The following is a 14,976-nucleotide window of genomic DNA, read 5'->3' on the forward strand; positions in this document are numbered from 1 at the left end:
GCTGAGATCGCCCCACTGCACTCCAGTCTGAATGACAGATCAAGACTCCTTCTCAAAAAAAAATAAAATTAAAAAAAGACAAAAAAACAAAGAAACAATTACTTCAAGCAGCATCAGAACAAAGTATTTTTATTGCACATCCTTGGTGACACATGTTCTAAACACACAGAGAGATGCAAAGAAATCTTTTTTTTTAGACTGGGGTGGTACAATCATAGCTAACTGCAGCATTAACCTCCTGGGCTCAAGTAATCCTCCCGCCTCAGCCTCCCAAGTAGCTGAGACTACAGGAGTGTGTCACCATGCCCAGCTTATTATTTTTTGTAAAAATGAGGTCTCACTATGTTGCCCAGACTGGTCTTGAATTCCTGGGCACAAACAATCCTCTCATATCGGCCTCCCAAAGTGCTAGGATTATAGGCATGAGCCACTGCACCCAGTGCAAAGAAATCTTAAACGTCTAAAATATCCATATTTTTTAGAGATGGTATAGAAGTAGGTAAAAAGACATGACCGCTGAGATTTGCTTTAAAATCCTCTAGCAAAAAGGCCAGGGACCATGGCTCATGCTGTAATCCCAGCACTTTGGGAGACCAAGGCAGGAAGATCACTTGGGCCCAGGAGTTTGAGACTAGCCTGGGCAACAAAGCAAGACCCTGTCTCTACAACAAAAATAAAAAATTAACTGGGCATAGTGACACACACCTGTCACTCCAGCTACATGGGAGGCTGAGCTGGGAAGACAGACTGAGCCCAGGAGTTTGAGGTTACAGTGAGCTATGATTATGCCACTGTACTCCAGGCTGAGCAACAGAGCAGGATCCTGTCTCTTAAAAAAAAAATTTTTTTTAAGTACTCCACTAAAGAAGAAAAGAGGTAGGTTAATTATGGTAACCTGATAACCACTGAATCTAAGTGACGTGTGTGGGAGTTTATACTAGTCTTTGTACTTTGGCATGTTTGCAATTTGCCATAGTAACAAAATCTTTGTAAGCCTTAATTGCTCCCTCTCTCTTCAAGTTCCAACCGAGGCCCAACGTTCAAGGAAGGCCCTCAACCACTCCGACAGCTTTGCTACCCCAGTATCTGCCCAGCCACACCATCTCAAGGCCTTTGTCCCTCTTACTGCCTCTGCGTGGAATGCCTTGCTTCCATCTCCCCCAACACCCATTCCACCTCTCCAAATGCTACCCCTAGCCTCTATTTGTGATCCCCAAAGGAGAAATAAGACCCCCGTGGAGTCATTTCACTGCAGGTTAAACATTTTTGGGATGACCTTAGAAATGACTGCAGATTTCATCCACCCCACACCACCCAAGCCTATCAACCAGTAGTCACTCTGCAAGACATTCTCTGAAGCAGACACAGATGGGCTGTGGACTCCACCTGAGCTTACCTGGCTATAGGCAGGGACATCTCTGAAAGGCCCATAATCCAGTAGGTCCTCGGAGCGCGTGGGGTTCCCCAGCTTGGTGTAGCTCTCCACATTTCGAGAGGCAAGCTTCACACGCATGGTTTGTGTCTTCGTTGGATAGGGAGAGTAGAAATAATGGTTCCCCTCAAACACCACAAACTGTTTCTCTGACTGGGTGATCTGGGTTGGATAAGGCTGAAGCACATGGGTGTAGACTGTTTCCACAATGACTGAAATCTTGGCCCCAGGATCAAGAGCAACCGGGAGCCTGACTGTGAAGAATCTCCCACTAAAGGAAGAACAAGGCAAGAGAAGTAAGAGAGACTGAGGATACTGAAAACAGTAGTAGCAGTTCAAAGTCACAACAAAATTTTGAACCAAAGACAAAAGCGATTATCTTTAAGAGATCACCTTTCCCTTTTTAAGATGGAGTCTCACTCTATCACTCAGGCTGGAGTGCAATGGTGCGATCTCGGCTCACCACAACCTCCACCTCTTGGGTTCAAGCGGTTCTCCTGCCTCAACCTCCCGAGTAGCTGGGATTACCTATTAGAAAGTTTTTAACTTTTGTTCCATTGTTGAACATTTACACTGTTTTACACTCTTGCTATTTATAAACAGCCCTGAGAGAAACAACTAGATATCTGTCTTAGAAGACTTAAATTATTTTTTTCTTTTTTTGAGACAGAGTCTTGCTCTGTCGCCCAGGCTGGAGTGCAGTGGCACGATCTCAGCTCACTGCAACCTCCACCTCCCAGGTTCAAGAGATTCTATTGCCTCAGCCTCCCGAGTAGCTGGGACTACAGGCACCCGCCACCATGTCCGGTTAATAAAAGACTTAAATTATTATATTAAAGGTGATCTCTTGGCTGGGTGCAGTGGCTCATGCCTGTAATCCCAGCACTTTGGGAGGCCAAGTCAGGTGGATCACCTGAGGTCAGGAGTTCCAGACCAGCCTGGCCAACATGGCAAAACCCTGTCTCTATTAAAAATACAAAAATTAGCTGGGCATGGTGGTGCACACCTGTAGTCCCAGCTACTTGGGAGGCTGAAGTGGGAGGATCACTTGAACCTGGGAGGCAGAGGTTGCAGTGAGCCAAGATAGCGCCACTACACTCCAGCCTGGGTGACAGAGAGAGACTCCATCTCAAAAAAAAAAATTTTTAATAGAACCATACAACAGAATATTGGCAGTCATTAGAAATATGGCTTCACACAATAGAATACTGGCAGTCATTAGAAATATGGCTAACCTACATATCATATCTTAACATGGAAAGATGTCCATGTACAATGTAAATAACAAAAATCTGTTTACAAATGACCAAGAATAACTCCATTTAAAAACATATATAGGCCCAAGGTGGGGTGGCTTACACCTGTAATCCCAGCACTTTGGGAGGTTGAGATGGGCGGATCACGAGGTCAGGAGATCAAGACCATCCTGGCTAACACAGTGAAAGCCCATCTCTACTAAAAATACAAAAAACATTAGCCGGGCATTGTGGCAGGCACCTGTAGTCCCAGCTACTCAGGAGGCTGGTGCAGGAGAATGGTGTGAACCTGGGAGGTGGAGCTTGCAGTGAGCCGAGATCGTGCCACTGCACTCCAGCCTGGGCGACAGAGGGAGATTCCGTCTCAAGAAAAACAAAAACAAAAAAAAAAAATATATATATATATACATGTATATATGAATGAATGTAAAGAATAGTATTTCAAGGAATGTTCAACAAAATGTTAATGGTAACTGTCTCAAGGCTGTAGAATAAGCTTTAGTTTGTCTTTTCCAATTTATTTTATTTTATTTATTATTATTTTTTTTTTTGAGACGGAGTCTTACTCTTGTAGCCCAGGCTGGAGTGAAATGGCACAGTCTTGGCTCACTGCAACCTCCGCCTGCTGGGTTCAAGTGATTCTCCTACCTGAGCCTCCCTAGTAGCTGGGATTACAGGCGTCCACCACCACGCCCAGCTAATTTTTGTGTTTTTAGTACAGAGGGGATTTTACCACGTTGGCCAGGATGGTCTGGAACGCCTGACCTCAGGTGATACACCCGCCTCGGGCTCCCAAAGTGCTGGGATTACAGGCATGAGCCACTGCGCCAGCCCTAATTTGTCTTATAAGGAGCTTGTATCATCCTCATATCAAGAAAAAAATAAAGCTACTAATATTTTAAAGAAAAACAGATGGCTGACCAGCCTTACCAACAAGGTGAAACCCTATCTCTACTAAAAGTACAAAAATTCACCAGGCATGGTGGCAGGCGCCTGTAGTCCCAGATACTCGGGAGGCTGAGACAGGAGAGTTGCTTGAACCCGGGAGGCGGAGGTTGCAGTGAGCCAAGATTGCACCACTGCACTCCAGCCTGGGCAATGGAGCGAGAATCCATCTCAAAAAAAAAAAAAAAAAAAGGAAAAAAAAATAAAAACAGATGGCCTGGAAACTTAAAATTCACAGGGTACTAATTCTAAACTGAATCACTTTTCCAAGCCGGGAAAACAATTTTTAGAAGACGTAGAAACCATTAGTGAAAAATTGAATTAATAAGCTCCAATGAGTTTGTCCTCAAAGGTTAGAACATGGATCACTCTTTCTGATATGACTTTATAGAACACTAAACTTGCATGTCTTTATCAGTCACACCATTATATTTCATATTACAACTGTGACGTTCACTACTCAAAATATAAGTAGCAGCATCTTCTCCTCAGGACAGTCTTATCCAATTCTTAGTTTCAAGTCCCAAATGTGCTTCTCATCCCACTCTCTGTCCTGAATTCTAAAATCAAATTTTCAAATGTTTACTAGACAGCTCCACTGACCACCCCACATGCAATTCAACAAAACCTTATCATTCGTGATCCCAATTCTCAATCTCTCTTAATACCACTGCCATCTAATCAACTCTAAGCTAGAAACTCAGGCATTTTCTGATGCCTCACTCTGCTCTGTCCCCAATATCTGGGCAATCCTACCTTAGAAATTCCTCTCAGACCCATCCCTTCCTTTGCCTCCTCCTCCATTCAAACCAATACCATGTGCCTAGACTACTGCATCTCTTCCTATGAATCTCCTAATCTCCCTTCCCCCCAGCCCATCTACAGAATCTCAAATCAACATTCCCACATTCATTTTACAAGTTGTTAAATGCTGCCACATAATTTAATTTTGCTTTGATAATTCAGAAGACAAATCAGAACCTTTCAGCACTCCAAGATCATTACGAACATCAATTCTTACCAAAATGTGGAAGCACCAGCTAATGAAGGTTTTTCAATCAATAAAAGGCTAGTTAGACAAAACAGAACTGTCTAAACTGATGTATGTGGAGCAAGTCTTTTTTTTTTTTCCTGTAGCTGTTCTCTAGCTGGATCTAATGGGAGAACATTGTGTGAATGACTTGGTTTTTTACTCAGGTACTCAAACTGATTTACTGAGAACAGTTGAGAATGTTCCCAACTGTGGGCTTTAAGGATAAAGCCCACGCCTTTAATAATGGTACAGAGTAGTCCTTAAACTGAACGCAACCCATCCTACACAGCTTCACCTTCCTCTGAGCAACAGCCACTCCGAAAGCCCAGTTAACTAAACACACCATGAAATGTCATCCCTCTGTATCTTTACAGATATCTCTGCCTGAAATGTTCCTTCCATTCCATTAGCCTTCTTTGTGATTAATTCAAAATTTATTAAGTGCTTACTAAGGCTCCAAGTACATTACAGATATTAATGTAGTGAATCTTTTTTTTTTTTTTTTTTTTTTGAGACGGAGTTTTGCTTTTGTTGCCCAGGCTGGCAATGGCACAGTCTCGGCTCACCAGAACCTCTGCCTCCCCGTTCAAGTGGTTCTCCTGCCTCAGCCTCCCGAGTAGCTGGGGTTACAGGCATGCACCACCACTCCTGGCTAACTTTTTTGTATTTTTAGTAGAGATGGGGTTTCTCCATGTTGGTCAGGCTGGTCTCGAACTCCCAACCTCAGGTGATCTGCCTGCCTCGGCCTCCCAAAGTGGTGGAATTACAGGCGTGAGCCACCGCGCCTGGCCAATTTAGTGACTCTTAGCCATGATCATATGAGGTAAACACTATTATTTTACTGATGAGGAAACTGAGGAAAATGCTAGTAAACATAACAGAGCTAGGATTTGATCCCAGACAGCAAAGATACAAAAACCACAGTCCTAATAACTAAGTTACCTCGCCTATCCAAGATGCTACAGGCCAGCAGCTAGAGCCAATAAACACAGACAGGGTACTCAGACAGCCTCAGAGAGGGAGAGGAGTCTCTTAAAGCAAGAGAAAGCAATTTTAATAGCGACTTATTTAAAGCTAACTCTCAGATCTTACAGCCTCGGGGCTGGTGAGATGCCTAGTTCATATACTCAGTGGAAAATCAAGCTAATCACCAAGAAAAATCAAGATAATCACCACGCATTAAAATGTGGCTCCTGAAAGGATGCTGCTGTACATGAACTCAAAGTAATTCAAGGATTAAACTTAACAACCAAAGAAAGACAACTAAGATAACACAGAAAACAAAAAAGGTGGCCAGGCATAGTGGCTGATACCTGTAATCCTAGCACTCTGGGAGGCCAAGGCAGGTGGATCACCTGAGGTCAGGAATTCAAAACCAGCCTGGCCAACATAGTGAAACCCTCTCTCTACTAAAAATACAAAAAAAATTAGCTGGGCGTGGTGGCGAACACCTGTAATCCCAGCTACTCGGGAGGCTGAGACAGTAGAATCGCTTGAGCCTGGGAGGCAGAGGTTGCAGTGAGCCAAGATCGCACCACTGCATTCCAGCCTGGGCGACAGACCGAGACTCCATCTCACAAAAAAAGAAAAGAAAAGATATATTCACATACAAGAAAAAAGGGGTCAGGTGCAGTGGCTCACAACTGTAATCCCAACACTTTGGGAGGCCGAGGCGGGTGCATCACCTGAGGAGTTCGAGACCAGCCTGGCTAACATGGTGAAACCCCATTTCTACTAAAATTACAAAAAATTAATGGGTGTGGTGGCACGCGCCTGTAATCCCAACTACTTGGGAGGCTGAGGCAGGAGAATTGCTTGAACCCCAGAGGCGGAGGTTGCAGTGAGCCAAGATCACGTGCCATTGCACTTCAGCTTGGGCAACAAGAGGGAAATTCCATCTCAAAAAAAAAAAAAGAAAGAAAAAAGGGCCAAGAGCAGTGGCTCACACCTGTAATCCCAGCACTCTGGGAGGCCGACCGGCAGATCACCTGAGGTCAGGAGTTGGAAAACAGCCTGGCCAATACGGAGAAATCCCATCTCTACTAAAAATACAAAAATTAGCCAGGTGTGGTAGCGGACGCCAATAATCCCAGTTACTCAGGAGCCTGAGGCAGGAGAATCACTTGAACCTAGGAGGCGGAGGTTGCAGTGAGCCGAGATCGCACCACTGCACTCCAGTCTGGGCGACAAGAGCAAGACTCCATCTCCAAAAAAAACAAAGATTAGGTAGGATCACACAGTAATTGAAACTATGGGGCCAGGAATGGTGGCTCATGCCTGTAATCCCAGCACTTTGGGAGGCTGAGGCAGGCAGATCACCTGAAGTCAGAAGTTTGAGACCAGCCTGGCCAACATGGGGAAACCCGTCTCTACTAAAAATACAAAACTTGTGGGGCACGGTGGCTCACGCTTGTAATCCCAGCATTTTGGGAGGCCGAGGCGGGCAGATCACCTGAGGTCAGGAGTTCAAGACCAGCCTGATCAATATGGTGAAACTCCATCTCTACTAAAAATACAAAAATTAGCCAGGTGTGGTGGTGCATGCCTGTAATCACAACTACTCGGGAGGCTGAGGCAGAAGAATCACTTGAACCCAGGAGGAGGAGATTGCAGTGAGCCAAGACTGCGCCATTGCACTCCAGCCCAGGCAAAAAGAGCGAAACTGTCTCAAAAAAAAAAATACAAAAACTAGCCAGGCATGGTGGCACACGCCTGTAATCACAGATACTCAGGAGCCTGAGGCAGGAGAATCACTTGAACCATCACACCACTGCACTCCAGGCCTGGGCAACAGACACTGTCTCCAAAAAATAATAATAATAATAACTAATAAGTTCCAGGCTCCATGCTAGATGCTGAGGTCTGAGCAAAGAAATATGCAAGTTTAACCCTACCCAGCCTTCACAGACTTCACAGTAGGCCTTCAAAGAAGTTACCACTTTGAATGCCCTGAAGGCTTAGGGGTGAGGTATCCAGGGGGAAGGTTGTCTGCCCCTTGGAAGCAGAATGGTAGCCAACCACAGATAGGAGAATACTTGCTGAGGCAAACAGCTTGGCGTTCTCACATAAAGCTCTGTGGAACCAGGAGGGAGAACTGATCTGATATGGAAAGTAACTACTTTCTTCCTATAAAACAAACTGCCACTGCTTAGGGGAATCCAATTTCAGCATTAGTAATGAGAAGTCATAAATGAGTCCAGAATACATTACAGCATGTTGCTTATTATCACATACATTAATTAAAACATCCTCGGTGGGGCATAATGGATTCATGCCTATAATCCTAGGACTCTGGGAGGCAAAGAACTGTTTGAGGACAGGAGTTCAAGACCAGCCTGGGTGACATGGCAAAACCCGGTACCTAATAAAAATACATACATACACACACACATATTAGCCAAGTGTGGTGGTACATACCTCTAGTCCCAGCTATCTGGGAGGCTGAGGGAGAAGGATGGTTTGAGCCCTGGAGGTGAAGGTTGCAGTGAGTCAACATGGCACCATAGTAATGTAGCCTGGGCAACAGACCCTGTCTCAGGGGAAAAAAAAAAAAAAATCCTCTAGGACAGACGCAGTGGTTCACACCTGTAATCCCAGCACTTTGAGAGGCCAAGGTAGAAGGATGGCTTGAGCTCAGGAGTTCAAGACCAGCCTGGGCAACATAGCTAGACCTCCTTTCTACAAAAAAAAAAAAAAAAAAAAAAAAAAAAAAAAACCCTGTAATACAGCAGGCACTTCCTAAGCAACTCCCCTAGTTTATGATCCCATATGATCCCAACCCTGACATAACCTTTAACAAGAGACAAGGTATATTGTTTGTCAGCTTACCTTTTACCCTTAATTTTGGTTTCACGTACTTCCAAATTGTTCTCTTCCTCATCTTCTCCCTTTACCTACAACAGAAAAAGACAGTTTATTATTCATGTCTTTTGGCTTCTAAATTTTGAGTCAATAATTAACCAAGTGCTTTAGAACATCCCCATTAAAGCAGTCAAACTACCAGAACTTTTTAGAGATTGAATTTTCTTTTCAGTAACAATTTTTTTTTCTCTGAAACACAAGAATATTGTCAAAGACTTACTTTTACAAAGTGGCATATGGCCAGGCGCAGTGGCTCACACCCATAGTCCCAGCACTTTGGGAGGCCAAGGCAGGCGGATCACCTGAGGTCAGGAGTTCGAGACCAGCCTGACCAACATGGAGAAACCCCATCTCTAGTAAAAATACAAATTAGCTAGGCATGGTGGCACATGCCTGTAATCCCAGCTACTCGGGAGGCTGAGGCAGGAGAATTGCTTGAACCCGGGAGGCAGAGGTTGCAGCCAGCTGAGATGGCGCCATCACACTCCAGCCTGCATAACAAGAGAAAATTCCGACTCAAAAAAAAAAAAAAAAAAAGTGGCATAAAACCTCTATAAATGCATAACATTTTCCTGAATGATGAAATACACACAGCTGGGTGTGGTAGCTCACACCTGTAATCCCAACACTTTGGGAGGCTGAGGCGGGAGGATCACCAGGTCAGGAGTTTGAGACCAGCCTGGCCAGTATGGTGAAACCCCGTCTCTACGAAAAATACAAAAATTAACCAGGCGTGGTGGCGCTCACCTGTTGTCCCAGCTACTAGGGAGGCTGAGGCAGAAGAATCGCTTGAACCTGGGAGGCAGAGGTTGCAGTGAGCGGAGATTGCGCCACCACTGCACTCTAGCCTGGGTGACAGAGCGAGACTCTGTCTCAAAAAAAAAAAAATACACACATACACAAAAAGATTACACTTCCAAATATATTTCTCAAAGGCCCTCTTTCTTGATGCTTTTCTTTCTCATTTACATTCAAATAAGCATACTCAAAGAAATGTATTTAGTGATGTAATAGAAAAGTCTCAGGGCTGGGCGCAGTGGCTCACACCTGTAATCCCAGCACTTTGGGAGGCCAAGGCGGGCGGATCACGAGGTCAGGAGTTCAAGACCAGTCTGGCCAATATAGTGAAACCCCGTCTCTACTAAAAATACAAAAAATTTGCCGGGTGTGGTGGTGTGTGGAGGCTGAGGCAGGAGAATTTTGTGAACCTAGGAGGAGGAGGTTGCAGTGGGCTGAGATCGTGCCATTGCACTCCAGCCTGGGCGACAGTACGAGACTCCATCTCAAAAAAAAAAAAGTCTCATGGGTTTTTATTTTTGTAGAGACAAGGTCTCCCTATGTTGCCCAGACTGGTTTCGAACTCTTGGGCCCAAGTGATCCTCCCACAGATTACAGCCACGAGATACCACGCCCAGCCTAAAACTGTTTTTTCACTAATATAAAAGTTAAAACTGGGCAGACATGGTGGCTCACACCTGTAATCCCAGCACTTTGGCAGGCGGTGGGGGGCAGATCACCTGAGGTCAGGAGTTTGAGACCAGCCTGGCCAACATGGTGAAACTTCGTCTCTACTAAAAAATACAACAATTAGCTGAGCGTGGCGGCAGGCGCCTGTAATCCAGCTACTTAGGAGGCTGAGGCAGGAGAATTGCTTGAACCCAGGAGGCGGAGGTTGCAGTGAGCCGTGACTATGCCACTGCACTCCAGCCTGTGCGACAAGAGTGAAACTCCATCTCATAAAAAAAAAAGTTGGCCGGGCACAGTGGCTCACACCTGTAATCCCAGCACTTTGGAGAGGCCAAGGCGGGCAGATCACCTGAGGTCAGGAGTTTGAGAGCAGCTGGCCAACATGGTGAAACCCCATCTCTATTAAAAGTAAAAAAATTAGCTGGGTGTGGTGGCGGGCACCTGTAAGCCCAGCTACTTGGGAGGCTGAGGCAGGAGAATCACTTGAACCTGGGAGGCAGAGGTTGCAGTGAGCTGAGATCGTGCCACTGCACTCCAGCCTGGGCGACAGAGTGAGACTTCCTCTCAAAAAAAAAAAAAAAAAAAAAAAAAAAAAAAAAAAAGGTTAACAGTGGCAAAATACCCTTGGGGAGGAGCCAATGACCACTGTTTGGGGTACCCTCACAGCAACAAGATATATAACCAGGAAAAGGATGTTCACTCCAGCAGGCTGCAGGGGTTTTCTAAGAAAGAGTAGTTATCTCCAATCATAAGACTGTGGAGCAGACTGCAAGGGAGAAGGGTATACATATCCCACTGATCTCTCTGCCAACCCACCCTCAACTGAAAAAAACAAAAATTAGACTATCTTCTAGGACTGAAGTAGTGATTCCCAGTAGGATACAAAAAGCTGTATTGGCGAACTTTTAAAATATATCAAAAAGCCTAAAAACAATCATACAATCATCCTCAATAAAGCTGTGCAGTCTAATACAAACAAGAAGTTTCATTACTTTGACTAGAATCTTATCACAGTGGGAATATTCCAGCCAGGCCAAGTGCAGTGGCTCACACCTGTAATCCCAACACTTTGGGAGGACTGCTTGAGGCTAGGTGTTGAAGACCAGCCTGGGCAACACAGCAAGACCCCATCTCTGAAAAAACAAAAAATTGCTCTTAATTAGCCAGGCATAGTGGTGCACACATGTAGTCCTAGCTACTCAGGGGGCTAGGTGGGAGGATCGCTTGAGCCCAGAAATTCGAGGCTGCAGTGAGCTCTCACTGGGCCACTGTGCTCTACCCTGGGGAACAGATCGAGAACTTGCCTCAAAAAAAAAAAAAAAAAAAGGAACATTCTACTATATGTGTGTGTATCAGGAACTCTCATTGTGTTCAGTTATACAGACTTATTTGTTTTATTGAAAAATATTGAGTTACTTAATAAAATATTAGCATGCCAAAATATTTCAGAGACAGGATCCTAAAGAGAGGAAAAATCATTAGATGGGTCCTTGGTGGAAAAAGAGAAGCAACCACTGGCTCCTAGTCAGTAACCACCATGGTCCCTTCTGCTAGCTCCTAAAATTCTCCAAGGGTTTGAAAATAACCCACTGAAGGCCAGGAACGGTGGCTCACGCCTGCAATCCCAGCACTTTGGGAGGCCAAGGCAGGTAGATCACCTGAGGTCAGGAGTTCGAGACCAGCCTGACCAACATGATGAAACCCCGTCTCTACTAAAAATACAAAAATTGGCCGGGCGCAGTGGCTCACACCTGTAATCCCAGCACTTTGGGAGGCCGAGGTGGGCGGATCGCGAGGTCAAGAGATCAAGACCGTCCTGGCCAACATGCGTGAAACCCTGTCTCTACAAAAAAAATACAACAATTAGCTGGGCGTGGTAGCACGCGCCTGTAGTCCCAGCTACTCCGGAGGCTGAGGCAGGAGAATCACTTGAACCTGGGAGGCAGAGGTTGCAGTGAGCCAAGATCGCGCCACTGCACTCCAGCCTGGGCAACGAGAGTAAACTCCGTCTCAAAAAAAGAAAAAGAACCCACTGAAAAACATTTCAGCAACCTCATCAGTTTCCAACACAACTGTTGGAAAATATACATCTCGTTGTTAAGTTTATCATCCAGTTGTTTCCCACTGGGATAGGAGTACAAAATAGCACATATATCCATTTAACTAGTGTCTTGGACTACAAAATTGAAAATGATTGTAAATAAATCTGTTAATGTGACTGCAAGTCTTATACCCAATACAATCCTATCTCACAGCCATAAAAGCCAGAAGAGGCAACATTATACAGTGTGAGAACACACAAATTACGGAATAAGCTGGAGCCCTGACTTAACTCTGCACTGTAAGACCGCATGTAAGGGGCTAAATAACTTAACCTGACAGACTACAGCCTCCTTGCCTGCTACATGAGGATTTATACCTTAAATGGTTGCTATGAGGGCTAAATGAGAATATATTTAAAATACCCACCATAATATCTGACACACAGTAGAGTCCCAGTAAGAAAGTATCTTACCACAGAAACAAACTAAAGGACAAAAGGAAACTTCTGGAGGTGACAGATATGTTTATTACGCGGATTGTGGTAATGGTTACACCAGTGTATACGTATTTTGAATATATTAATAGGCAGTTTTTTGTATACTAATTATACCTCAATAAAGTTGGGAGAAAAAATAAAAACAATTTAAAATAAGTACATTAACCTAGCTCGCAGGCATGATGACAGGATAGCCGAGCTCCTGCTGTGGTCCACTTATACTGTAACAAGCTCATTAAATCACAACTGGCTTCTATAAAGAACGGGATTTAACATTCAAGACATTCAAAGGTAGCAAGGCAAATTTACATGAAGTTTTGATCTATCTTTCCACAAGCCTTTGAGTAAAACTTTATTTCATCATGGACAAGGCATGAAAGAAAATAGGAGTCATTTCAGAAACGTAATCTCTATAAACCCATCTTTATAGCTCCATATTCAGTCAGAGAACGAAGTGTACTTAGAAGAAATGTGACACTATAATGACTATTCTCTCAACAAACAATTAGGTAATCATTTAACGAAATTGTTTAACAACAACAGTAATAAAAACCAAACTTCTGTGTATGTATATTCCCTTTACTCCCAAACCCAACATTTTCTTTGGTGATCACTGAAATACCTGGAAACATTTAAGTCAAACACAGCCATTTATTGCCGAGGTGTAAGAATGAGAAGCAGCAGGAGGAAGGGAGAAAATTGGACTTTCCTTTTCTGTACAGCATAAGAGAACTTATATTACGTGCAGGAGTTTTAAAACTAACTTTAAGAAGAGTTTTGACATTTAGAAAGCGTTCATTAGCAACCTTAAGAAATGCGTCACATTAATAGGGATTTCAAGTGATTACCAACTTAAAAATGCGAAACCTGTTACATTTCTGATGGTTCTCTATGTCTAGAAAGAAGCACCTACAACGGACCAGATACTGAATTAAGAGAATGAAATTCACTTTAATTCATTTATTTGTTCTCTACTTGAGCCACCTCGTCGGGCCGTGAGAAATGAAGTCTGGCGCCCGCTGGCACCGGGCCGAGGGGCTGCCGCGCTCGCCTTACGGAAGGGAGGTGCGTTCTACCCGCCGGAGGTCTCCCGAGTGGTGCCGAGAACGGCCCAAACAGGGGCAAGCTCCGAGGCGGGTCGGCCGCGGATCCCACGTGAGCAGCGACCCGCGCGGGGGCAGGCCAGTGCTGACGTGGCCCAGGCAGGAGGGCTGGCGCGCACGGGCAGCGGGGGCAGCGGGGGCAGCGGAGGCGCCGGGGCCCCTGGCCACCCAGGACTCCTCGCGGTCCCCGAGGCAATCCCACGGACCCCCCTGCTCCCCGCCCGCCGCCCGGGTCTCCGCATTTCCTGAGGCCTAGAGGGGAGCGGGCGGAGTCGGGGGACTGCCAGGAAGGGAGGAGGGAAGGGTCCCGGGAGTGGCGGCGAGGGATCGCCCACACTCACCTGCACGCCCAGGTGCGCCAGCCGGGCCTCCAGCTCAGGCTCCAAAGCCAGCAGGAAAGAGGTAGCTCGGGACGTGGAGCCACCGCCCAGGTGCGCCAGGACCACCTCGGCCGTCACCTTAGCCAAGTGGCTGCTTAGGTCCACCGTGCGCTTCACGTCCTCATTGATCAGCGGCGGTGCCTCGGAGGAGGCGCTGCCCGGCGCCGGGGCCCAAGTCCCGAGCAACAGAAGCAGAAACAAGCGGGCGGCTGGCGCCTCCATGACCGGGAAGAGCAGAGCGCCAGGGCGGTAGAGCCCCGGCGCGGTAGCCCGCCCTCCCGCCACTGAGCAGCCGTTCATTGGGCAAGGGCTGGTGACACAAGATGGCGGCGCCGAACAAGGAAGGACCCTGTCTCCGGGGCAACCGGGAAGCCGACCCGGCGCCTGATTGCAAACCTCTCTCAGAGCTGCCCGGGCTATCGTAGTGCAAGTGTACTTATTTATTAATTTTTTTTTTTTTTGAGACACAGTCTCGCTCTGTCGCCTAGGCTGGAGTGCAGTGGCACGATCTCAGCTCACTGCAAGCTCCGCCTCCCGGGTTCACGCCATTCTCCTGCCTCAGCCTCCGGGGTAGCTGGGACTACAGGTGCCCGCCACCACGCCCGGCTAATTTTTTTTATATTTTTAGTAAAGATGGGGTTTCACTGTGGCCTCGATCTTCTGACCTCGTGATCCGCCCACCTCGGCCTCCCGAAGTGCTGGGATTACAAGCGTGAGCCACCGCGCCCAGCCGCGAGTGTACTTATTATTACTAGTTTTCACTTACCTAATTTTTACAGGAGTGGCCCTTGCCTAGGTCTCTACTATCTCCTACCATTCTTCCTGTCCAATAATTCTGCTCGTTTTGCTCCTTAAAACAGTGCAATTTTGCTCAGACTGAGAAAGTAAAAGTCGGCCTTCCCCAACATCCACCGATGGATGCTAAAATTAGTAGGCAGAACTTGAAGCCGAAACAGGATA

The 14,976-nt window shown here is 46.0% G+C and overlaps 1 protein-coding gene across 1 annotated transcript in view; it reads right to left on the reverse strand.

The window, feature by feature from the left end:
* The window catches only part of RPN1 (ribophorin I), a 30,854-nt gene extending 16,321 nt beyond the window's left edge, over positions 1-14,533 (reverse strand). The window contains exons 1-3 of the mRNA XM_054482139.2: positions 13,978-14,533; positions 8,495-8,559; positions 1,397-1,703 (exon numbers count right to left, since the gene is read on the reverse strand). Coding sequence (XP_054338114.1) covers positions 1,397-1,703; positions 8,495-8,559; positions 13,978-14,316 — 711 coding nt within the window. The 5' untranslated portion in view covers positions 14,317-14,533. The remainder of the gene's footprint in view (positions 1-1,396; positions 1,704-8,494; positions 8,560-13,977) is intronic.
* Between the last annotated feature and the right edge of the window lie 443 nt (positions 14,534-14,976).

This window comes from Pongo pygmaeus, chromosome 2, assembly GCF_028885625.2.
Source record: "Pongo pygmaeus isolate AG05252 chromosome 2, NHGRI_mPonPyg2-v2.0_pri, whole genome shotgun sequence".
Taxonomy (NCBI): domain Eukaryota; kingdom Metazoa; phylum Chordata; class Mammalia; order Primates; family Hominidae; genus Pongo; species Pongo pygmaeus.